This window comes from Xenopus laevis, chromosome 2S (assembly GCF_017654675.1).
Source record: "Xenopus laevis strain J_2021 chromosome 2S, Xenopus_laevis_v10.1, whole genome shotgun sequence".
Lineage (NCBI taxonomy): Eukaryota > Metazoa > Chordata > Amphibia > Anura > Pipidae > Xenopus > Xenopus laevis.
This window is the reverse complement of record NC_054374.1, coordinates 5,717,345-5,744,701: the sequence shown is the minus strand read 5'-3', so window position 1 is coordinate 5,744,701 and position 27,357 is coordinate 5,717,345. Positions and strand designations below refer to the sequence as shown.

The 27,357-nt window shown below is 39.8% G+C and overlaps 1 protein-coding gene across 2 annotated transcripts in view; it reads right to left on the bottom strand.

Annotated features, from left to right (window-relative positions):
- LOC108708849 (protein phosphatase Slingshot homolog 2) overlaps nucleotides 1–25,355 on the bottom strand; it is a 112,745-nt gene extending 87,390 nt beyond the window's left edge. Inside the window, exons 1-2 of one of the 2 annotated variants that reach the window (XM_041583325.1) lie at nucleotides 25,047–25,355; nucleotides 9,444–9,521 (exon numbers count right to left, since the gene is read on the bottom strand). In XM_041583325.1, the coding sequence (XP_041439259.1) occupies nucleotides 9,444–9,521; nucleotides 25,047–25,103 (135 nt within the window). In that variant the 5' untranslated portion in view covers nucleotides 25,104–25,355. The remainder of the gene's footprint in view (nucleotides 1–9,443; nucleotides 9,522–25,046) is intronic. The other variant, XM_041583327.1, reaches the window with a different exon arrangement.
- Nucleotides 25,356–27,357: the final 2,002 nt, after the last annotated feature.

The window sequence follows — 27,357 nt, the reverse complement described above, 5'->3', positions numbered from 1 at the left end:
TGCTCTCTGCTGGCCACCAATGAAAATTCAGGTTTAATTTACAAATGCAATTTAGTGGACCCATTTAAAACACAAGGATGACACACATTTGGGTTGCATTTCAGGAATTCATTCCATTGAGAAACACTTGCATAGACTAAATAGAAAGATTCTACACAAGGTAGGCTGTTTATTCAACAGGAGCTTGCCACAGCGAACTACAACTCTCAACACAACTCAACAACTCAACACAAGCTTGTGATCCTTGAGTCTGTAAAGCTTCTGATGAAGTGGCAGGACGTCACGAAACGCGTTAAGCGGGCAGCCAGGGTTCACTGCTGCTGTAATTTGTTTTTACATGTATATTAATTAAAATTTCATCTTTTAATACTTTTACTGGACTCCACGGTGCTCCGCTGTATTTTTCGTTTCTTTGAGTCTGTAGTTCACAAGAGCTATAGGAGAGCTGTACGGTAGGCACAAGAGGCATTAAATATACCATCGTAGTTCAACTTCCCCAAGATTAAAACAGTTTTGGGGTCAAAACAATAAATAATTAACCAAACAGAAGCTTGTCATGCTGGCAGAGAAGCCTGTAAATAGTTCTGTACAAATAATAGCAATGATAATCACTTCTGGAAAGGAATGACACACATTATATCTGAGCAAAGAGGCCAATGATATGTTGCTGCTCATAAAGCTCTTAGATAGAATTGCACGGCCCTGATGGAAAGCCTTGTAATTGAAATGTCAGCGACACAGGATCGGAATTTGTAAATGTCTGGGTCAAGCACCTAGTGATCTTCTTAAATCATAATAATCATCATCATCATCATCATCATCATCAAACCAGCTATGCCATTTGGCCAAGAGAATGCGAGTCCACACCTTAAAGGGATTCTGTCATGATTTTTATGATGTAATTTTATTTCTAAATGACACTGTTTACACTGCAAATAATTCACTGTACAATATAAAATGTCATTCCTGAACCAGCAAGTGTATTTAGTTGTAATATTGGTGTGTAGGTGCATCTCAGCTCATTTTGCCTGGTCATGTGCTTTCAGAAAGAGCCAGCACTTTAGGATGGAACTGCTTTCTGGCAGCCTGTTGTTTCTCCTACTCAATGTAACTGAATGTGTCTAAGTGGGACCTGGATTTTACTATTGAGTGCTGTTCTTAGATCTACCAGGCAGCTGTTATCTTGTGTTAGGAAGCTGCTATCTGGTTACCTTCACATTGTTCTGTTGTTAGGCTGCTGGGGGGGGGTGGGAGGGGGTAATATTACTCCAACTTGCAGTAAAGAGTAACTGAAGTTTATCAGAGCACAATTCACATGACTGGGGGCAGCTGGGAAACCGACGATATGTCTAGCCCCATGTCAGATTTCAAAACTAAATAAATATATAAATATATATCTATATATCTATATATATACGCAGCACTATTAACTGATGTGTTTTGAAAAACAAAACAATTTTTCCAATGACAGTATCCCTTTAACCAGATCGCATTTCAGATACATGAGGGTATAGAACTAATTAGGATCCATATGTTTCGTTGTTAAATAAACAAAAGAAGATGGCATTAGTGAAGGCTGCAAGATGTGCCTATAGTGAATGCAATAGTTTCTATCACCTAACCAAAGTCACATGGGCAATTTTTAGGCTATGTCACCTTAGGGTGATTGTTACAAATCCCTTTATGAAGAAATGACCTATCAACACAGGCCACGCAATATGCTCATTAGAATTGCAGAACATGTTTGCCGATCTCGGAGAGCGCTTCCCATTGTTTTTTCAACGGGACAGAAAGAGAGAGAGGTTTGGGCACTGCATTTTCTCACTGAAAGCAGCAAAACCCCTATTGTGTTTATTGGGGGCCCCGTGACAGTTCCACTAGGTATTTTCACAGCACCTTTAGCAGCAAAGATACGGCAGACTAACCCCCAAAAAGAATCCATGCTATAAATATTTGCCTTGCTCAGATGCTTCTCACCCATGTGAAGAGCAATAACCTAAAGGGGAAATATCTAATATAACTGGAAAGTTAGGGGCATTTGGCAGGATATTTTGTCCTGAGTGACCATCAAGGAGCAATGGGCTTTTTCTGCTCCTTCATTCTCCAATGAGCCCAGGCCGACGCGTGTGCAGTAGAGTGAACATTTTTACTTTTTGCTTAAAGGGGAAGGAAAGTTGTTTAGCTCTTGGGGGTACCAAATGTTAGGCACCCCAAGTGAATGTATTGACTTACCTGAGCGAGTACCACGGAGCGCTCCTCTTCCGGCTTCTTATTTCTCAGCCGCCAGAAGAAAGAAGAAGCCAGAAGAGGATGGCTCCGTGATGCTCACTGGAATAACCCCGGCCAGTGCCGTTTTCTGCTGATAGGAGCACCGGCTCTGGGTTTTTAGGTCAACACATTCACTTGGGGGTGCCTAACATTTGCCACCCCCAAGTGCTAAACGACTTTCCTTCTCCTTTAAAAATTTCCACTTTACTGTGCATGTGCACCCAGCATGAAGAAGGAAGACTATCGGTGGTGCTCACTCAAAGTACCCCGGGCTGGTCCAATTTTTTGCACATAGAAGCACCAGTATTAGATAATTGGTTATAATCACTGGGGATTCCTAACATTTTGGCGGAAACCCTTCCTTCTCCTTTAAAGGGGAGGGAGAGGATGATAATAGCATTTTCCAACATTTAGTCGAGCCTCAGTCAGCGGGAGGAACAATCATGATGAAAGCCATCATCATATTACAGTTCCAATAATTTCAAAGCTGGTCGAAGAACAGCCCCTCCCCACTGTTATCGATCCCCTTGGTGGTTGGTTCTAAAATTTCTTTCTAAAAACGGCCCGAAATGGCAGCCAGCTTGCATGTACGCCTCTTTTTTCAAAGCTGCACACACTGAGGCAGATTTATTAAGGGTCGAATTGAAAATTTGAATTAAAATGTTCAAATTTTTTTTATGGTCAAAACTGTTACTGTTAGGGAGTTATTCAAATTCGATTAGAGTTTTTTTAAAAATTCCAATTCGATTTTCGAGATTTAACATACTCTGGCCCTTTAAGAATTAGAATTTTCGCCACCTAAAACCTGCCGAATTGCTGTTTAAGTCAAGAGGTCCAGGAGCTGCTTGCAGCCTACCTAACAATCAAGTTTGTTTTCGGAGAAAAAACTCGAATCGTGTTTGATCAAATTTGATTTGAATCTCGGGTCGTTTCAATTCATCCAAGTTTTAAAAATTCGATTTTAATAATAAATTTCGATTGGTCCAATTTATGGGAGTTTTAAAAAAAAAAAAAACTCATGAATTTGAAATTCTGATAAATGTGCCTCCCCATATTCCACGGTGAACAATGTATTGGGAGATGTCTGGAATCACTCTGAAAACGGTGAATTCTCAATAACCATGGGTGACAAGACACAATGAATTGTTACCCTTGGGTAATGTAAAGGTTATTGCACTTTATAGTTTTATAATACACAAAAGCCATGAATATCTAATAAATTATATCCTTATAAACCAGGGGTCCCCAACCTTTTTTACTCGTGAGCCACATTTAAATGTAAAAAGAGTTGGAGAGCAACACAAGCATGAGAAAGTCCATGGGGATGTCAAATAAGGGCTGTGATTGGCTGTTTGGTAGCCCCTATGTGAACTGGTAGCCTACAGGAAGCTCTGTTTGGCTGTATACCTGGTTTTTATTCAACCAAAACTTGCCTCCAAGCCTGGAATTCAAAAATAAGCTCCAGCTTTGAGGCCACTGGGAGCAACATCCAAGGGGTTGGAGAGCAACATGTTGCTCGCGAGCTACTGGTTGGGGACCACTGTTATAAACGGTGAGTTCTGATGTCATTTCTGTCACATGACTCATTGAAATTTGTGTATTATAATAAAGTACCCCCAGTTGTAAAATATGAGGATATTAGAAGTTACCTCGGAGTTCCATGACCTGTATAAAAACACTCGGCCTTGTGTTTTTATATGGTCATGAAATTCCTCTGTAACTTATAATATCCTTATATTTTACAAAAGGGGGTACTTTATTAATTTATATTAAAGTTGAGATATCTTTCACTAATATTTGCCTTTTCAGATTTGCTCTTTATGGACCTCTCCTATTTCATATTAAATTATCATCTCTAGCCAACAAGTAAAACTGACTTTCCTGAACATATGGTTCTATTTATTGAAGCCAACAAAATATGTGTATCTAGGCAACCACACCGAGCATAGTGGGCCCTCGGCGAAGAGGTTTTGCTGCTCAAGCGACGGCTACGGAAATGTAATATGGCAGTCATTACGCTTTTACATTTCTCATGGAAAAGTTGGCATATTTATAGAATACTGATTTGGTGAACATACATTTTTAAACTACTACTGTATGCTGTATTGCTGCCGTTAAGGATGTTTTCATGACCAATCCACTACAGGTGGAGGTACAGATACATTTTTGGGCTACCATCAGGGGGGCACTTTTTGAAATAACCTTGACGTCGCCTAAGCCGTGCCGCATCTTCCGTAGTCCCTTAGAGCCAAAGTCCCTTAGAGCCAAAGTCCCTTAGAGCCAAAGTCCCTTAGAGCCAAAGTCCCTTAGAGCCAAAGTCCCTTACAGCCAAAGTCCCTTACAGCCAAAGTCCCTTACAGCCAAAGTCCCTTACAGCCAAAGTAACAAAAAGACCCAAAGCAGCAAACAGACCCATCATGCCAAAAAAGAACCGAAGCCACAAAGGAGCTAAACTTGAAGTCTCAAAGTGGTGAAAACACCCGGAGTCACAAATGGAGCTGAAGTTGAAGTCCTGAAGCCGCGAAAAGACCCAAAGCCACGTAGTTGAAGTCCTGTGTTTTGTTTTTGTTTTTTATTATTAAACCCCTGGCCACAAAAATAAAATTCACTGGAGCCTGTAGGTTTCTTTTTAACTTTTAAGGGGGGCCCTGGGGCAAATGTTTTTTTAAAAAACTTTTAAGGGGGGCCCTGGTGTCAACATTTTTTTTTTTTATGTATGGGGGAACCTGAACACCAATGATTTTTTAAAAAACTTTCATGGGGGCCCTGGTGCCCCAGTTGTTGTTTTTTTTTATAACTTATAAGGGGGCCCTGACCATAAATGGCTTTTTATAACTTGTGTGGAGGGGGGGTTTACTGTTTTAAGCACTGATGTCTGTCTGGTGTATGTAGGGTTGACACCTTTTCCGGAAAAAAATACCGGCCTTCCTATATTTTTATCTTGTTTCCCTATTAATAACATTGGGATCAACCATCATTTTTACTGGCCAGGCAAATACCGGCCAGGTGGCAACCCTAGGTGTATGGCAAGGCAGACATACTAACAATCACAATAGTAAATGTGCAGTTCTGAAATACTACTGAACTGAAGTACATTCTAAAAAAAAAATAAGTCAAAACATTAAGTTATCCTTAGTGAAAGGATTGTTCTAATATCTAAAGATTGACAGCAGAGCCTGCGTTTCAATTTTTTAAAAAACCCTGTAATGCCAACCTGAAATAGATTACTGTGCTAGAAGCCTCCTAGTCCCAGCACAACGTAGCTACAATACATGCACAGAATGGCTTGCAAGGACACCAGGGAATCTCCCAGTAGGCCCCACAGTAGAACCATTCCAATCAACTCTTTTTTCCAACAAGCAGATATTCCACACAAATACATTTTAGTATGTTTTACATGTAATGGTTCAAAGTGGGCCATGGGAGAGGCCCCCAGTTTGACAATGAACATGCCACATTAGTAAAGGCAAGTACAATGAAGAAAGAGCTCACATACAACCTAGACCACAGGGTTCAAGAAAAACCACACGGCAACCATGACAAGTCCATCTGTATCTTTTTAAACAACAGTTTTAGCATTTTTGATTTCTGCAACCAATATTCCCTCTAATTCCTTCTCGGCTATGTCCGCCAAAAAATTATTTTGTGCGCACATTTTAAATTTGTGTGTGTCGTTTTTACAAACTATGTGCCTAGGTCAGAATTCATCCACAATTCTTTGTGAGCGCTACAATTTGTTGTGTGTGGTGTCCTCAAAACAAAACCTGCAACATTGACTTTTGCAGTCAGGGCGACACAAGGCAATGAAATATGCCAAACACAGGCCGATAAAAGCTGCCAACCTGGTCCAACAGATGGTCTGGCCAAAAAACAGGCCGATATCTATCAGGCATGTAAGAGAATCCCATTGTGGTATGCCGATGTGGTCCTTCCTCAAGGGTTTTCCCCTAGAACTTCATTATAATCAGATGATTGGCTTGGAAGTCTAACCAGCTAGTCTCCCATATTTGGCCCAACACAATGGTAGGGCGTCTGTGAGGCACTTGCCACGGGGGTTACCAAAGATTTAACACACGTGTGGGGAATGTAATAGAGGTTAGTAACGGAAAAAATATTTGCAATGCGAAAAGTTATGCCTCTGTGCAAAAAAAATTTCCTTTGCGTGGATTTAATATAGCTTTTGTGAACCTGGAAACAGTTTAGCGACCACTTCCGACAGTGGAAGAAGGTTTGTGACTCTTATAGTTTGAGCCAGTGCGCAGTGAATGTAATAAAACTGGAACAGGTTTGCTCCAAAAGACTACGACACCTTCAAGCACTTCATAAAAGTGCGCAATGGAAATTCACAAAGTCAATAACAGTTTAAGGAGGAGTATTACATTGCGAAATGCAAAGTTTTATTCTTATCTGTGCAAATTGATTTGCTCTTTGCCACTTTAATTACATTCCCCTCAGTGTTTTAACTTATTTCATCACTGCTTTAATTGCACAAATCTGTAAAATCTGTATGACGTTGAAACTTGGCCCTGACCTACCAATATTTCCCTAGGGCGACAGTTGTTACTTGATCGTTTCAACTAACTCTTCTGGTACCATCTGTTTCCCCCTCGGCAGTTGGCATATTAATCAACAACAAGGTAAGAGACAGAACAAAACAATAAAGGAACTGCCTTAGTAACTATCCAGTATTTCCAAGTGTTACTGCCAACCAGCTCTCACTCTGAAGCTCAAAGTACCACCCAGGGGCCATGGCTCTGGAAGTCCAAAAAATGATTAACCTTGTTTAAGTTGTGATTGAAGCATTTTTTGAACCTCAGATTACTGGCTCGTGCAAGTTACAGTACTCATTATCTCAATAAAAACCAAATAGAAATCCCCTGTTTAAAGCTCTCTACTACCTCTACCCACGTGGGCCATACAATGTTGATTTGACAAGAAAAAAAGTCTTCAGCGGATGTCTGATAATACGACAAGTTATGAAAAAAGCAGTGATCCACCAAGAAGCAGATTACTGTGGTGTCATGGGGGCAGCCATTCAAGCACAGGATACACAGTAGATAACAGATAAGTACTACTATAGTTCATATAAACAAGCTGCTGTGTAGCCATGGGGGCAGCCATTCAAGCACAGGATACACAGTAGATAACAGATAAGTACTACTATAGTTCATATAAACAAGTTGCTGTGTAACCATGGGGGCAGCCATTCAAGCACAGGATACACAGTAGATAACATAAGTACTACTATAGTTTATATAAACAAGCTGCTGTGTAGCCACGGGGGCAGCCATTCAAGCACAGGATACACAGTAGATAACAGATAAGTACTACTATAGTTTATATAAACAAGCTGCTGTGTAGCCATGGGGGCAGCCATTCAAGCACAGGATACACAGTAGATAACAGACAAGTACTACTATAGTTTATATAAACAAGCTGCTGTGTAGCCATGGGGGCAGCCATTCAAGCACAGGATACACAGTAGATAACAGATAAGTACTACTATAGTTTATATAAACAAGCTGCTGTGTAGCAATGGTCGGGAATTTAAAAAAAGTCTATATGAGACAGGTTAAATAGTGGACAACAGATAACACCATTATGTTATTAAGAGCTTATCTGCTGTGTAACCCGAGCCTTTCTCCTTTGAATGGGTGCCCCCTACTGTGTATCCTGTGCTTGAATCACTGGTGTGATCCCGAAAAGGCAGTACGCCTTTGACTCAAGAGATGCATTCATTATCCTCTGGGTTGCATAATCATGGTTTCACTGGCTGCATGCGGACTTCTCACCTCCCAATTTACTCAAGGATATCCATATCTAACAGTCTGCAATTAGGCAGTTTCAGAGATAAAGGAAGGATTTTGGGAGGCAGATGAAAGAAATTTAAAAACAGTATAAAAGGCTGTGAAAACCTTAAAGGAATTGTTCAGTGTAAAAATAAAAACTGGGTAAATAGTCTGTGCAAAATAAAAAATGTTTCTAATATAGTTAATTAGCCAAAAATGTAATGTATAAAGGCTGGAGTGATTTGATGTGTAACATGTCAGTCAGAAACTACTTCCTGCTTTTCAGCTCTCTTGGTTTACACTGACTGGTTACCAGGCAGTAACCAATCAGAGACTGGGGGGGCACATGGGTCATATCTGTTGATTTTGAATCTGAGCTGAATGCTGAGGATCAATTACAAACTCACTGAACAGTTATGTCCCATGTGGCCCCCCTTCAAGTCGCTGACTAACTCAGAGTTAGAGAGCTGAAAAGCAGGAAGTTTGATTCTGGCTGTTTTATTAGACATCTGTTCACTCCAGCCTTTATACATTACATTTTTGCCTAACTAACTATATTAGAAACATTTTTTATTTTGCACAGCCTATCTCTTCACCCAGTTTTTATTTTCACACTGAACTATTCCTTTAAGATTTTACTTTTCCTACAGATTAGCTCAAAATTTAGCTGATGACTGTCTGGTAAGGGCAGAGACAGACGAGAAGATTCAGGGAGATTAGTCACTCGGCGGAAAATCGGCTCTTATTCGGGGCGACTAATCTCCCCAAACAGCCTCCTGCCGGCTAGAATCTGGCACTCTGAGCACTTCATTTTCCATAGTCGCCTGAAGTTTCCTCGTGAGGGCAGACACACACGTGGAGATTAGGGCAGGTTAGTAGCCTGGAGACAAATCACCTCTTCTTCATGACAACTAATCGCCCCAAACAGCCTCCCGCCGGCTAGAATCTAAATCGCCGGCGTGATGGTACTCAGAGCGCTTCGTTTTCCGAAGTCACCCGAAGTTTCCTTGAAAATGAAGCACCCGGGGTGCCATCCCGATGGCGATTTAGATTCTAGCCGGCGGGGAGGTAGCTCAGGGAGATTAGTTGTCCGAAGAAGAGGCGTTTGTCGCCGGGTGACTAAATCTCCCCAAATCTTCTCGTCTGTCTCTGCCCTTAGACTAAAAAATTGATACTAGTAGATATGGCCTTACTCCTGTCTCTGTTGTTACTGCAGCACAGAATTGCCTTTGAGCTGTACCCAAACACAAACCTCTGAGGTACTGCACCAATGGAGGTCCATGTCTAATATAGAAAAGCTAAACCTCTTAAACAACTTTTAATTGGGGGGGGGGGTATGGAGTCTAATCAAGTTGAGGTGCTATAATACAGTATATACCTACGTACATTGGTACCATTAAAGAGTTCTGTATCTTCATACTGACAGCAGAATACTTCAGTGTCACTTTCTTCCAACTGGGGATTCTGTAACGCAAGCAAGATAATGTCAGCATTAACTGGGACATGGGGTTATGGTTGAGAGCCAAGGAAAACCCCGAAAGCAAAAGCAAAGCTGTGCCAGTCACCAGCAGAAGAGAAGCAGAGGAACACAACAGCCATTAGTTATTTATCCACCGTACATGATAGAATGGTTCTTCCAAAAGAAATTAGTTGAGTAAAAAAAGGTTACCCTATCACATCAGTGCCTTTTAATTTTCCAAGCACCAAGTTTTATTCCTGATATGGCCAGGGGTATAAATTATGTAGCACTGCCCATACCTGGTCACTTTTAGTCACCTGGCCACAAATCGCTAATCTCCCCTGGCGGCACTCTGATCGCTTAGTTTTCCAAAGTCGCCCGAAGATGGAAAGGAGGAAACTTCGGGCTACTTGGAAAACAAAGCGATCCGAGAGCCATCCCGCCGGTGATTCAGATCCAAGTCGGCGGGGAGGCAATTCAGGGAGATTAGTTGCCTGAAGAAGAGGCGATTTGTCTCCGATTGACTAATCTCCTCGTCTGTCTCTGCCCCGAAGAGTTGTTATATTTGTGTTTCATCAAAAAGAGGTACAGTAGTTCTTTTTACCATCAGACAAGGAAGTCCAATAGGAACTAATGTTCAGAATCTGTATACAAATATTATGGAAGAAAATACTTATGGCACCAGGAACCAATATCACATATTCCAATTAGTAAAAGTCTGCCTGCAGTGAGGGGTAAAAAGACTCTTGTAAAAGCAAAAAATCAAGGGGACACCACTCGGGAAAAACACACGCTCAGCATTCAGATTATTCTGAGAGGGTATCGGTGAACAAGTCGTTAGCTACTTTAGGGAGGGCTGGTTCTGTGGGGTGGAAGCCAGATTGTAGTGGGTCTAATAGGGGGTTGAAGATAGATAGTGTAAGAGTTCATTGTGTATGTGTTGTTTTAAGGTGGCCATAGATGTTGAGATTTTTAAAAGATCAGATCCTCATCGTGAGACCACGATCTTCTCGGAACGATCGTACGAATTGACCATCAACTAAAAAGACCAATTTGGCAGGAAAACAAAGGGGAGCTGCCTGCTTGGCCCTGCAAACATAGATACATTGCACTGGGACCGACAAAGATTTTTTGACCTGGCCGATCAATTTCCTGACAGATGTCGGACGAAAAATCGTAAGATGTACGATCGTTCGAATCCCACTAACCGCACGATAATTTTGAAGCATTGGTCGGACTTCGCTAAAATCGGTCGTTCGGCAAGAAGATTCGTCGCGTCTATGGGGAGCTTTAGAAGTTTTGAGGAGAAAGGAAGAAGAGAGATTGGACGAGGATGGGTTTAATGTGTGTTTGAATGATTGTGGGAATATGCCAGCAGATAAAGAGAGAGTGATTAAAGAGAGATAAGAGAGTGAGTAAATATAGGATAAAGAGGAGGAATAATATGAGAAGGAACAGGATCAAGACAGCAGTTGGTAAGTTTAGGATAATGTCACATCCAGAGAGTCTGGGAGATTTAGTCGCCCGGCGACTAATCGCCTCTTCTTTGGGGCGATTAACCCCCCAAACTGCTTCCCCGTGTCTTCCGCCTGTACAATAAAAAAACGCCTGTGGCGTGGCACTCGATTCGCTTCGTTTTCCGAAGTCGCCTGAAGTTTCCTCGTGAGGCAACTTCAGGTGAGTTAGTTAATAGTGCTGCTCCAGCAGAGTTCTGCATTGAAATCCGTTTTCAAAAAGAGCAAACAGATTTTTTTTATATTTAATTTTGAAATCTGACATGGGGCTAGACATATCAGTTTCCCAGCTGCCCCCAGTCATGTGACTTGTGCTTTGATAAACTTCAGTCACTCTTTACTGCTGTACTGCAAGTTGGAGTGATATCACCCCTCATTTTCCCCCCCAGCAGCCTAACAACAGAACAATGGGAAAGTAACTAGATAGCAGCTCCCTAACACAAGATAACAGCTGCCTGGTAGATCTAAGAACAACACTCAATAGTAAAATCCAGGTCCCACTGAGACACATTCAGTTACATTGAGTAGGAGAAACAACAGCCTGCCAGAAAGCAGTTCCATCCTAAAGTGCTGGCTCTTTCTGAAATCACATGACCAGGCAAAATGAGCTGAGATGCACCTACACACCAATATTACAACTAAATACACTTGCTGGTTCAGGAATGACATTTTATATTGTACAGTGAATTATTTGCAGTGTAAACTGTGTCATTTAGAAATAAAATCATAAAAATCATGGCAGAATCCTTTTAAAGGCTTTTGTGTGCTATTAATGTATAACATAATTGCAGCGATATGTAAGTGAAAAAGAGTAACGATAAATTGATCCGTCAGTGTCAAAAAAATAGACCTCAAAAAAACTGCCACCAGTAAACAACGGACCTGAATCTTCATAAACGGTCATGTAGATTTGTGTATACTAATAGTGCCACGGGTATATGCTATGTGCAGAAGCAATCAGGCCTCAGATTATTGAATGATTTACTAAGATATGTGGTTGGAAAAAGACACATGTGGCTCACGAAATCACAAGGGAAACATTACATAAATAAAACAGGTCATTAAGATATAAATTCAACTATTTCAGACAAAGAACATATTGGAACTTAAAGAGGATTAAAAAAAAAAGTAAGGATGCAGCAAATCCACTATTTTGGATTCGACCAAACCCCTGAATCCTTCGCGAAAGATTCGGCCTTTATACCGAACCGAATCCAAATCCTAATTTACATATGCAAAAACATTTTTTAGTTCCTTGTTTTGTGACAAAAAGCCACGCAATTTCCCTCTCCGTCCCTAATTTGCATATGCAAATTAGGGTTTGGATTCGGTTCGGCCGGGCAGAAGGATTCAGCTGAATCCGAATCCCGTTGAAAAAGGCCGAATCCTGGCCAAATCCCGACCCGAATCCTGGATTTGGTGCATCCCTAAAAAAAAAAAAAAAAGCTCAAACACTATATGAACTTCCAAAAAATATATATATTTGAGGAGTAAAGGGGGGTTGTTTCATTTAACCCCACTGAAAATGCTTAGGCCATTGAATATTTTAGGCCTCAAGTCACTACAAATACCCGTGCAATCAAGTAAAAGAGTTGCAAAGCTTTATTCACAGTTATGAGGGTCCCTTTCAATGCAGCACTGTAAGCCCCATAGATGCAGAATGTTAATTCACCGTTGTCTGCGGTAACCCCTTCATATTTGGGAAGCTGAGCCAGAGAACCTTGTGAAATCCAAAGGCAACACAGTTTAGTTACGGCGCTAAGATGGTCATAAGTTTAATACAATAACCTGCCCATCTTTCCAGTTGGCAAGATTCACTTTCCTGTGGCATTAAAGTCCAGTTGCTTAGCAATTTAGCATTGAAAATATCCCACAGAAATGCCTGAAACCTTAAAGGGATACTGCCATGGGAAAAAATTTTTTTTCAAAATGAATCAGTTAATAGTGCTGCTCCAGCAGAATTCTGTACTGAAATCAATTTTCCAAAAGAGCGAACAGATTTTTTTACATTCAATTTTGAAATCTGACATGGGGCTAGACATATTGTCAATTTCCCAGCTGCCCCCAGTCATGTGACTTGTGCTCTGATAAACTTCAATCACTCTTTACTGCAAGTTGGAGTGATTATCACCTCCTCCCTTTTCCCCCCCAGCAGCCAAACAAAAGAACAATGGGAAGGTAACCAGATAGCAGCTCCCTAACACAAGATAACAGCTGCCTGGTAGATCTAAGAACAACACTCAATAGTAAAAACCCATGTCCCACTGAGACACATTCAGTTACATTGAGAAGGAAAAACAGCAGCCTGCCAGAAAGCATTTCTCTCCTAAAGTACAGGCACACGTCACATGACCAGGGGCAGCTGGGAAATCGACAAAATGTCTAGCGCCATGTCAGATAAAAAAAATCTGTTTGCTTTTTTGAGGGGTGTGTGTGTGTGCGTGCGTGTGCGTGTGTGTGTGTACACACACATTACGGGGAGTGAGAGTGATGTACCCAGGACTATGCTGGTGGCCTGCATTGTTCATAGACGTCTGATTTTAAATGAATACTATGGGATATAGTATATGCACACATATACACCAATATCATACCTCCCAACTGTCCCGTTTTTAACAGGACAGTCCCGATTTTGACAGCTCGACCCACAGTCCTGGTTTGTTAGTGAAATGTCTTGACTTTCTCTTTGATCTCCTGCACCGAACAGCCAGTAAAAGATACAAAGTTTCTAACTTAATTGGCTTTTGGCAGAGAGCTTAGAATACCTGGCAGGAGCACTTACATACATTTTTTAGAATTTAAGATAAGCAAACATAACTAACTATTTCAGATAAGCAGGTCTCTTGAGAAAACTGAGGCTTGCAGCTTAAAGGGGTTGGTTCACCTTCAACTAGTTGTTTTCAGATAGATCACCAGAAATAATTACTTTTTCCAATTACTTTCTATTTTCTGTGTCTCATGGGAACCATGCCATACAGCAACTGTGCCGATTTTTTGGACACCTGTTTGAAAGCAAACATTTAATTGGTGGCTATGAGTAACCATGCCTGGGCAAACTTTGGACCTTTAATTATACTACCCGAATATGGTTCCTATTGCTAGAACAGCAGATGTTCTACTATTGTTTAAATGATATCGCTCTTTGTAAACGGTTATGATTGGTAGGCAAATACACAGGGGAATTCAATCCTTATAGGTGTAAAATCTAGGTATGTATAGGAACAGACCATGCAAGTTATGGCAGTTTAGACAAATGGCAGTTATTAAATTGGAAGTAAACACATGGCCCAGCTTAGAAAGCAGCTGCCCCTGGAGCAAAGAGGTACATTCGTTAGAAGCACTTTTGTTCCTTAAATCAGTTAACGATTCATCAACTGGATAGGAGAAGTTAAAATATAAAAAATGAAAGAAGGAGAAAGGTAATTAATAATAGGAGTAGAAAAGTAGCGTAATGTTTAAAGGGCAACTAAATAAGAAAATCACATAAATGTTGATTCCATTAAGGTTTTGAGGTTACTTGCATCACTTCCAACAACAGTGATCTATGGCATTTTATTTAAAATCCCTTGTGTGCTACAGGCCTAAGTCTAAAGGACACATGATGATTAATTCTGGGTCTTTGATGAGAATGAGATGGGGAGGGGTCACATAATAATAAATCCAGCAGGAATTCCATGTGATCTCACATGGCTGCATCATAAGATCCCAATCTGTTCAGTGTGTGCGTGCACTACTATATTCCCAGGCACCCAGAGGCACCCACTTACTGAGATAAATTAAAGGCCAGACAGAAATGGAGCAGAGAGTCTGAGAATGAATCCCTCCTATTATGCTTTTATTTGCCTCTTATATAACCAAAAAAATTATTTGAAGGCTTGTTCAAAATGTTAAAATAAAATATCTAAACTATGGTCTGTTGGGCTTAATGAAGTCGTTTGCACGTGGATAGGAAACCGGCTACAGGATCGTGTACAGAGGGTGGTTGTTAATGGGACATTCTCTACTTGGAGTAAGGTTCTTAGTGGGGTCCCTCAGAGCTCAGTATTGGGTCCACTTTTATTTAACTTGTTCATTAATGACTTAGGGGAGGGTATTGTAAGTATTGTATCAGTGTTTGCAGATGACACAAAACTATCAGCCCAATTAATTCCATCCAGGATGTGGCACTTGCAACAGGATCATGACAAACTGGCAATCTGGGCAGCTAAGTGGCAAATGAGATTCAATGTTGATAAATGTAAAGTCCTGCACCTGGGATGTAACAATATCCACTTATACCCTTAATGGGACTGCACTAGGCAAATCCATAATGGAGACGGAGCTTGGAGTCCTTGTAGATAATAAACTTGTCTGTAGCAAGCAATGCCAGTCAGCAGCATCAAGGGCAAATAAGGTCTTGAGTTGTATTAAATGGGGCAGAGAGTCACGGGAGGAGGGGGTCCCACTGTATAGAGCACTGGTAAGGCCCCATCTAGAATATGCCGTACAGTTTTGGTCTCCATCACTCAAACAGGACATTATTGTATTAGAGAGGGGACAGAGAAGGGCAACTAAGCTGGTAAAGGGAAAATCTTAGCTATGAGGAAAGACTGGCCAAATTGGGGATGTTCACGCTGGAGAAGAGGCGCTTAAGGGGTGAAATGATAACTATGTATAAATATATAAGGGGATCATATAATAATCTCTCTAATGATTTATTTACCAGTAGGTCTTTCCAGCTGACACAAGGTCACCCATTCCGATTAGAAGAAAAGAGGTTCCATCTAAATATTGGGAAGGGGTTTGTTACAGTGAGAGCTGTGAAGATGTGGAATTGTCTCCCTGAATCAGTGGTACAGGCTGATACATTAGATAGCATTAAAAAGGGGTTGGGTGGCTTTTTAGGGCAGATGTGAAGATTTGGTGAGATTTAGCTGCCTGGTGACTAATCACCTCCTCTATGGGCGACTAATCGCCTTTTCTTCGGGCGACTAATGTCCCCGAAAAGCCTTCCTGACGGCTAGAATCTAAATAGTCAGCGGGATGGCACTCGGATCGCTTTGTTTTCCTAAGTAGCCTTATGAGGTATACTTCGGGCGACTTCGGAAAACGAAGTGCTCAGAGTGCCATCCCGCCCGCGATTTAGATTCTAGCCAACGGGAAGGCTTTTAATGGAGATTAGTCGTCGGTGACTAAATTTCCCCGAATCTTAGCGTGTGCACTTAGCCTTAGCAAGTAAAGGAATACAGGGTTATGGAAGATAGCTCAAAGTACAAGTTGATCCGAAAAAGGACTTTCAACCCAGCTGGAAAGGTGAAAACCTGATACAGTACAATAAGAGATTAAGCAGATTTAACAGAAAGCAAAGTTTTATAAACTTCCCATTTAATATCAGTTTCTGTCTGCAGTCTGACATGGAGCCGATATGCTCACTTATTCACAGTAGTTTGGGAAAAAGTCAGAAGGGGAAATATTCAGCAGGAGATTACTCCGAATGGCACTGGGAAGCGGTCTATTTATTGAAAAAAAAGATGAGAGCCAGATATCAAGGGGCAAATTTATCAAAATGTGAGTTCAGATTTTAATAAATAAAAACTCAACCACGTTCTATTCATTCCTATGGGATTTCTGGAAGAGTATTTATCAAATGGTGAGTTCTAGTTTTCACCCATTGATAAATATCCCTCTAAAAAGAATAGCATGAGTGAACAGAACGTGGTTGAGTTTTTATTTATTAAAATCTGAACTCACATTTTGATAAATCTAACAAAATTTAACATTTTCTCAGAAAAACACCCTACTTACATTTTTTCTTTCATTTACTGTCTCTTTAGCCTTATTCATAAAGCAAAAATGCCGTATTATGCTGCCAAAGCAGAACTCATCCAGTTTACATTTGCGGCCTGTAACCCTGGCCAGTGGCTAGTGTATTTCATAATGGACGCTAACCAGGCCCGGACTGGCAATCTGTGGGTTCTGGCAAATGCCAGAGGGGCTGCTATAAGGTCCCATAGAAAGTCAGTAATTAGTGAGCTGGTGGGGGCTGTTTGGGCCTCTATGTGGGCTGATTCGGCCTCTGTGTACCTCAAATGCAAGGGCCTATTTTCATTCTCAGTCCGGACCTGACGCTAACTGTCTCTCCCCTCGGCCATCTTCCCGGGAGTCGGGTGTGAGCTCTGCTGCGTTTCTAGGTACATGATAAAGTAGGGGTAGGGTAGTAGAAAATCTCTGCTTGTAAAAGAACATATAACAACGAAATCATAGCTGCACCCGAGGAGCTGGAATTTCACTCAAACACACAGGCAGGGGGTGAAGACAAATGTTTCATAAATAAAGGATATTCCATGTAAGTGTAAAGAAAACATCTGTCATTTCTGAGCAAAAGCCAGAGCTCCTATTATATAAAGACTGGAACCCAATACACATGATATATAGCGCAGTGTGAAATTCTTCCCATTCTTTTTACATAACCAGAAAAAAAATAATCAAAGCTTTGTTGCATACAATCTGCAAATTATACAAATACGGGACCTGAATGCTCAGGACCTGGGGCTTTCCAGATAATGGATCTTTACATCATTTGGATCTTGATTCCTTAAAGGGATACTGTCAAGGGAAAAAAAAATTTTTTCAAAATAAATCAGTTAATAGAGCTGCTCCAGCAGAATTCTGCACTGAAATCCATTTCTCAAAAGAGCAAACAGATTTTTTAATATTCAATTTTAAAATCTGACATGGGGCTAGACATATTGTCAATTTCCCAGTTGCCACCAGTCATGTGACTTGTGCTCTGATAAATTTCAATCACTCTTTACTGCTGTACTACAAGTTGGAGTGATATCACCCCATCCCCCCCCCCAGCAGCCAAACAACAGAACAATAGGAAGGTAACCAGATAGCAGCTCCCTAACACATGATAACAACTGCCTGGTAGATCTAAGAACAACACTCAATAGTAAAAACCCATGTCCCACTGAGACACATTCAGTTACATTGAGAAGGAAAAACCAGCAGCCTGCCAGAAAGCATTTCTCTCCTAAAGTGCAGGCACAAGTCACATGAACAGGGGCAGCTGGGAAATTGACAAAATTTCTAGCCCCATGTCAGAATTCAAAATTAAATATAAAAAAATCTGTTTGCTCTTTTGAGAAATGAATTTCAGTGCAGAATTCTGCTAGAGTAGCTCTATTAACTGATGTGTTTTGAAAAAAACATGTTTTCAGATGACAGGATCCCTTTAAGTGTACTGGAAAGTCACGTAAATATTACATATTGCTTCCAACAAGGGGTTGTTATATTTTAATTTGGATAATTTATAAGGTAGCATTTTATTATTACAAAGAAAAAGAAAAAAACTATTTGGATTATTTGGATAAAATGGAGTCTATGATGGGAGATGACTTTTCCATAACTTGGAGCTTTCTAGATAATGGGTTTCCAGATAACAGTTTCCATACCTGTATACCAAATAAATAAACAATACAGTTATGGGATCTACCTTCAATGTATGTATATATTACAATATAAACCCATTATCCAGAAGGCTCCGAATTATGGAATGTCGTCTCCCATAGGCTCCATTTTATCAAATAATGCAAATTTTTAAAAATAATTTAATTTTTCCTCTGTAATAGTAAAACAGTCACTTGTACTTGATGCCAATTAAGATATAATTAATCCTTATTGGAAGCAAAACCAGCCTATTGGGTTTAGTTATTGTTTAAAGTATTTTCTAGTAGAATTAAGGTATAAAGATCCAAATTACGGGAAAAATCCGTTATTTTTGACAATGCCCATTTTGTGGCCACACCCTCAAATTACCATGGTTATTTTACTAAATTTGGCAGGTTATGAAAGTTTGAACACATTTCTGTGGTATTACAGTTTTCTAGTGAAGGTGCGTTGCTCTTTAAGCTGCAAGTCACAGTTTCCCCAAGAGACCTGCTTACTTTAAATTGTTGCAATTGTTTCTTTGCTTATCTTAAATGGTTACAGAAGTATCTAAGTGCACCTGCCCACATATTCTGGGATCTCTACCAAAAGCCAATTAAGTTTTAGAAACGTTGTATCTTTTTCTGGCTGTTCAGTGCAGGAGATTATAGAGAACATTTCAGTAACAATCCGGGACTGCCGGTTGAGCTGTCAAAATCGGGACTGCCCTGTGAAAAACGGGACAGTTGAGAGGTGTGGGCATGTAAAAAACTCACCAAAGTATTTCCTAATTCCTACATCAAAAGTCACAACCATCTGAACATTATTAATCATGTATTTTACGAGAGATCAGCAGTCCTTTCTCAAATGAAGTAAGTTGAGAGAACATTAAAAAAAGCACCTACATGAGTATGACAAGCCAGACAAGACTTCCTGGCAAGCTCTGGGCCCTAATCACTCAATGAAAAGCTAGGACAGAAGCCAAGAGCGCTACTGGCTGCCATGAAATTATTAATGAGTCAGCACAAGCCTAATGTTGGGAAAGGTCCACAAATGAAAGGTGGATTGTAGGCAAATAGTACATGAAATGACAGCAATTATAAGAGTTGATGATTATTAGAGCAAGATTGAGTCCAGTCCTTAATGCTGTAGGAAACGACGTACCAAAAAAAAAGAAAGAAAAAGAACTTTGCTAGTTTTTTTGGTGTGGTTTTCATGAGAAAGCGATTTTTAAAAGTACAGATTTGATGTTGCACCGATTTCATTGTAATCCAAAATAATCTGAGATTTAGGGGCAGATTTACATAGGGTTGAATATCGAGGGTTAATTAACCCTCGATATTCGACTGCCGAATGTAAATCCTTCGACTTCGAAATCGAAGGATTTACCGCAAATAGTTAGATCAAACGAAAAACAATTAAATCCTACGAATCGTTTCTTTCAAAGGATTTTAATCTATCGATCGAACGATTTTTCTTCGATCAAAAAATTGCAAGGAAGCCTACGGGGACCTTCCCCATAGGCTAACATTGCACCTCGGTAGGTTTTAGGTGGCGAACTAGGGGGTCGAAGTTTTTTTTAAAGAGACAGTACTTCGATTATCAAATGGTCGAATATTCGAACGATTTTTAGTTCGAATAGTTCGTTTCGAAGTCGTAGTCGAAGTAGCTAATTCGATGGTCGAAGTAGCCAAAAAAACATTCACATTTTTATTTTATTTTATTCCTTCACTATAGCTAAGTAAATGGGCCCCTTAATATGTAAAATGAGGCCTAAAAAGCTCATGTCATTCTGCAACTCTCTGCCTATGCTCTGACCTCTTGAAAAATAATGCAATAAAAAGAAAGCAGTGAATGAATAAATAAATGGATATAAAAATACAAGTATCTCAATGAATACTTGTTCTAGCTTTGGTAGCCTTGAATTCCCCAAATATCTCTTTTGTCCATGACCTCTTTGGAAGGACATGCAGCCTGAATAGTTCCAAGCTAAAATGCATATTTAAAAAAATTTTAAAAAAAAACACATTGATGTCATATGTGACATTCCAAGTTTGCATCCTGGAATTTGCCATAAAGGAAAAGGACACCACACACACTACATAGACCGTACATTTATCAAAATAGATGATGTACCCCTAAACAGGAGCAATGTTTTATATTCTTATGGGCCCAGTGTTAGGCTTCACAAATCTATAATAACATATAAATGTTATGAAAGTTACAGCTTTTGCAGAGCTCTCATATTAACGGAACACATACACAAATTTGAACGTCATCGCAACTACTTGGAGCCCCAGTTAACTAGCAAAGCACAGTTAGGGCTCGTACACAGATGCGTTTTTTTTCCTCCGCTCCCCTGCATCCAGGTTAAATCATTCAACTCTTCTTTGATGGGGCGTCGTCAAGATGATGCGCGGTCAAGAAGATGCGTGTAAGCATCAAACGCAGGTGGAACGCAGCTGTTCTACTTGCGTTCAGCACTTACACAGACCTCCCAACATTAAAGGGGATGCTCACCTTTGAGTTAACTAGTAGTATGATGTAGAGAGTGATATTTTGATACAATTTGCATTTGGTTTTTATTTTTTATTATTTGCGGATTTTGAGCCATGTAGCTTTTTATTCAGCAGCTCTCCAGTCTGCAATTTCAGGTCCAAATTACCTGAATAAAATACTTGAATAGAAATAGGAGAAGCCTGAATGGAAAGATAAGTAATAAGCAATAACAATACATTTTTAGATTTAAAGCGTATTTGTTTTGTTTTTAGAATTGGTCAGTGACCCCCATTTGAAATCTGGATAGAGTCGGCAATTAATTTAAAAAAAAAAAAAAAAAAAATCAAGATGACCATTGAAAGGTTGCTTAGAAATGGCCATTCTGTAACATACTTAAAGTTAACTTAAAGGGATACGGTCCTGGGAAAAAATGTTTTTTTTCAAAACGCATCAGTTAATAGTGCTGTTCCAGAATTCTGCACTGAAATCCATTTCTCAAAAGAGCAAACAGCTTTTTTTATATTCAATTTTGAAATCTGACATGGGGCTAGACATATTGTCAATTTCCCAGCTGCCCCTGGTCATGCGACTTGTGCCTGCACTTTAGGAGAGAAATGCTTTCTGGCAGGCTGCTGTTTTTCCTTCTCAATGTAACTGAATGGGTCTCAGTGGGACATGGGTTTTTACTATTGAGTGCTGTTCTTAAGGTCCCCATAGACGCGACGATTCTTCTTGCCGAACGACCGATTTTAGGGAAGTCCGACCAATCCTTCGAAATTATCGTGCGGTTAGTGGTATTCGAACGATCGTACATCTTACGATTTTTCGGCCGACATCTGTCGGGAAATTGATCGGCCAGGTCAAAAAATCTTTGTCGACCCCAGTGCAATCTCTCTATGTTTGCAGAGCCAAGCAGGCAGCTCCCCTTTGTTTTCCTGCCAAATTGGTCTTTTTAGTTGATGGTAAATTCGTACGATCGTTCTGAGAAGATATTGGTCTCACGATCAGGATCTGATCTTTTAAAAATCTCAACATCTATGGCCAGCTTTAGTCTTAGATCTACCAGGCAGCTGTTATCTTGTGTTAGGGAGCTGCTATCTGGTTACCTTCCCAATGTTTTGTTTGGCTGCTGGGGGGGGGGGAAGGGAGGGGGTGATATCACTCCAACTTGCAGTACAGCAGTAAAGAGTGATTGAAGTTTATCAGAGTACAAGTCACATGACTTGGGGCAGCTGGGAAATTGACAATATGTCTAGCCCCATGTCAGATTTCAAAATTGAATATAAAAAAATCTGTTTGCTCTTTTGAGAAATGGATTTCAGTGCAGAATTCTGCTGGAACAGCACTATTAATTGATTCATTTTGAAAAAATGTTTTTTTCCCCATGACAGTATCCCTTTAATGGTGAACCACCCCTATAAAGAAGAATTGCCTTCATCTGGACCTGCTCTCCCCTACAGTTGAACGATTTTAACCGGAACACAGGGGAGCACAGGAAAAAACACTGATGTGAACAAGACCTTAGAAGAAGGATTGTCTGTGCATGAATGGATTTGCATATACAGGGTAAAAATATAATATGAAAGGAAGCTTGTAATTATTAGAGGTTTCTATAGAAAATGTAGTTTGTTTTTTTTAACAATGCATTTTCCATGCTCATAACAATAGGGCGGTGCTCGGAAAAGAAAATTACTATCTACTGGTGACTGGAGGAGTGTTTTCCAAATTAACTACCAAATAAATTGATGGTTAAAAGACAGGCTGCAGAATAAATAGCCAACAAATGCATCATATCTGTCAAGGTAAAACAAGAACGTTGCTCTTTTGATTCATAAGATGTACACAAAATGCTGTTGTTTTTTTTAGTTGTGTTGTTTTATAACTAATTGGGACAATTAGCAGTTAAATGGTGCCCAAAATGCTTCATTTAGTTGAGCTGCAGACTCAGATACCTGCTCCTCAGATGGGAAAAAAAATAAAGTTTGACAGCAACTTTAAGGGTGAAGACACACGGAGCTACTTGTCACAGCTACAAAAATAGAAAATGCTGATCATTTACTGATAATCGCCACTAGGTGTGTTTTAGCAGAGGCAATTCCCAGTATTGTCTATGGCAGGGTATTTTCTGGCATTTTGAAGCTGTGACAAGTAGCTGCCACTAAGTAGCTCCTTGTAGCTTCACCCTAACAGGCTGACTATTGCCCAAAGTTGAGCTGGTGCCAGGCATTGTGCCCTACACATGTGCATATCAAAGAAGTGTCCAATTCTGTGGTATACATGCATGTATATTCCAAGTACGGCAAGCACAATTAAAGGAGAACTAAAGCTTAACTAAAGAAGTAGGTAGAAATGTTATACATGAAGTTTTGTGCTTCTGTACCAGCCCAAGGCAACCACAGCCCTTTAGCAGTAAAGATCTGTCTCCAAAGATGCCCCAGTAGCTCCCCATCTTCTTTTCTGCTGATTCACTGCACATGCTCTGTGCTGCTGTCACTTACTGAGCTTAGGGAGCCACTCACAATATACAGTACACATAGAATAGAAATGTCACAATATAAGGCTGATTAGTAATTAATACACATAATTACTACATGGCAGCACAGAAACCAGTGCAATTAGCATCAGAATTGAATAATCAGCAAACCTGTAGCATCAGCTTATATTACAGCCAGGGAAGCTCATTTTCTGCTGGATAATTAGTGACGAGCCCTAAGCTTAGCTTCTCAACAGCCAATCAGAGCCCACTGAGCATGTGAGTGTCACAGACACTTTCCAAGATGGTGACCCCCTGTGACAAGTTTGAAGTCCTGGATCATTGCTGCTATTGACAAGCTCAAACTTTAGCCTTGGGAAATAAGTTCACTATAGAAAATGACATTTTTAGCCATAATTATTATTATGGTTTAGTTCTTTAAAGGTAAGCCTGGCAGCTGCTCTAACATGCCAAGCTAGGGTTGCCACCTGGCCGGTATTTTACGGTCCTGGCCGGTAAAAATGATGGTTGATCCCAATATTATTAATAGGGAATAAAGATAAATATGTAGGAAGGTCAGTGATCCCAATGTTATTAATAGGGAATAAAGATAAATATATAGGAAGGTCAGTGATCCCAATGTTATTAATAGGGAATAAAGATAAATATATAGGAAGGTCAGTGATCCCAATGTTATTAATAGGGAATAAAGATAAATATATAGGAAGGTCAGTGATCCCAATGTTATTAATAGGGAATAAAGATAAATATACAGGAAGGCCAGTGATATGATCCCAATGTTATTAATAGGGAATAAAGATAAATATATAGGAAGGCCAGTGATCCCAATGTTATTAATAGGGAATAAAGATAAATATATAGGAAGGTCAGTGATCCCAATGTTATTAATAGGGAATAAAGATAAATATATAGGAAGGCCAGTGATCCCAATGTTATTAATAGGGAATAAAGATAAATATATAGGAAGGTCAGTGATCCCAATGTTATTAATAGGGAATAAAGATAAATATATAGGAAGGCTGGTATTTTTTTCCAGAAAAGGTGGCAACCCAATGCCAAGCACAGACCATTATGTGTAAAAAACGATTGTATATAAAAATAAAGAGGCAGAACGGACAAGTTATAAACATGGCACCGATGAGTCTGAACTACAATTCCCAACAGCCCCTCAATGGACAGGAGTTGCTGGGAATAAAGAAAGTGTCATTTCATGAAGCCAGACATTAGCGAATCCCACATGGAGCAACGTAACAACTACTGACGTGACTGTACCAGCCTTTTCTATGGAAATGATGTCTCCTGGGTGCTTCACCCTCTCAAGAGAGAATCCCTGGCAGTCTGTGTGCCACCCAATGCTGTGTCTATGGCTACAGTCCCATTATAATATACACTGCTCTACTGACAGGGTGGGCTTGGCAGCTGCTATAGAATGAAGTGTTACACAGTGTGACCCTGAGGTGCCAGAGACTGAGGGGAGGAGACAAGAAGAAGCAGCAGACTTGGCGCATGCGCAGTAAGGCGCCGGTGGATTGTATATCAGACAGGAAGCCCTGGAATTAGCAGACAATGAGGATATAAAGGAAATTATTATTTTTATTCTCATTATCACTCACCGACACGCAGGGGCAGGAGGTGGTGCTGGGGGATCTCTGCACTGTAACCAACGCCATTAGCACAATAAGAAGCTGCGAGAGGAGGAAGAAGAGGAGAGCCGAGGCTGCTCAGACATATTCAGCTCAAGGAGAGCGCGTGGGGCTCCGCGTCACAAATACGCCTCGACGTTCCTGAAGAGACGCAAAGTGCAAATCCTTAGAAAACTGAGCGCATAATGATTCCTCCTTCTACAACCACCGCCTAGTCACACACAGTGGAACAGCAGCAGCACTCATGTATGTGTGTAGAGATGTGTCACTGCGCAGGCGCGCACTTGTCAGCCGTCACTCGGCTCCTCCCACTTCCCACTGTCTCACTGCTAGGCCGGCGGGTCAATAGTGATGAGGCCGTAACGTGCGGCGGTCCAGCTGCTCTTCCGTTTTCATTGGGAATATTGGCTGTTGGAGCTCGTGTGCTGAATCCAGATCCAGAAAAGCTGCAGCTCCAACTACTTCTACACTGGATACAGATTTATTTAGTTATTTAGACATTGGGTAGAGATTTATTTATTTATTAATTTATTTAGACACTGGGTAGAGATTTATTTATTTATTGAGACACTGGGTAGAGATTTATTTATTTATTGAGACACTGGGTAGAGATTTATTTATTTATTGAGACACTGGGTAGAGATTTATTTATTTATTTAGACACTGGATAGAGATTTATTCATTTATTTAGACACTGGATAGAGATTTATTCATTTATTTAGACACTGGGTAGAGATTTATTTATTTATTTAGACACTGGATAGAGATTTATTCATTTATTTAGACACTGGATAGAGATTTATTCATTTATTTAGACACTGGGTAGAGATTTATTTATTTATACACTGGGTAGAGATTTATTAATTAATTTATTTAGACACTGGATAGAGATTTATTAATTTATACACTGGATAGAGATTTATTTATTTATTTATTTATACACTGGATAGAGATTTATTTATTAATTTATACACTGGATAGAGATTTATTTATTTATTTATTTATACACTGGATAGAGATTTATTTATTAATTTATACACTGGATAGAGATTTATTTATTTATTAATTTATACACTGGATAGAGATTTATTTATTAATTTATACACTGGATAGAGATTTATTTATTTATTAATTTATACACTGGTACACTGGATAGAGATTTATTTATTTATTAATTTATACACTGGATAGAGATTTATTTATTAATTTATACACTGGATAGAGATTTATTTATTTATTAATTTATACACTGGTACACTGGATAGAGATTTATTTATTTATTAATTTATACACTGGATAGAGATTTATTTATTAATTTATACACTGGATAGAGATTTATTTATTTATTTAGACACTGGATAGAGATTTATTTATTTATTTATACACTGGATAGAGATTTATTTATTTAGACACTGGATAGAGATTTATTCAAATAGGGGCGTTAGTGGAAATTTTATGTTAAGCGATGAAAATGTAACTTCATTAGTGGCAGGTTTGTGTCAGCTGTGACTGGGTATTTGTTTTTTATCGTCAATTCCAATACATAAAGGGCTGGTTATGCCTGAAACGTTGCCTCACTTGCACAAATAAATAATTTTTCACTATACCGGAGTGCTGCTGAAGTTTGTATTGGAATTAGAACTGGACCTGGGCAGACAGAGTCACAGCCGGCACCCGACGCTACAAAAAGCCGTGAGATTGATTGTGTAGCTCTACTCTCTGTGTTTGTTATTTATTGTCAGTTACTATTGCCTTTACTACTAGACACTCCGGAAATAGACAAAGTTGAAGTCCTGAAGTGATGAAAAGACTCAAAGTTGCAAAAATACATGAAGTTGAAGTCCTAAAGCAGGAAAAAGACTCGAAGTTGCAAAAATATACGAAGTTGAAGTCCTGAAGCAGCAAAAAGACCTGAAGTCACAAAAATAGACGAAGTTGAAGCCCTAAAGCAATGAAAACACCTGAAGTCACAAAAATAGACAAAGTTGAAGTCCTGAAGCGGCGAAAAGACCCAAAGTCACGAAAATAGATGAAGTTGAAGTCCTGAAGCAGCGAAAAGTCCTGAAGTCTCAAAAATAGACAAAGTTGAAGTCCTGAATCGGTGAAAAGACCCAAAGTCTGCTCACCAATGTATTATTTTAATACTTAAAAAAAAAAAAAAAAAAGCATTGGCACCAGGGCCCCCTTACGAGTTAAAATAAAAATTGGGGCCCGAAAGAATATTTTTTTTAAAAAAAAACATTGGTGCCAGGGCCCCTCTTACAAAATCAGAGCTGGGCCA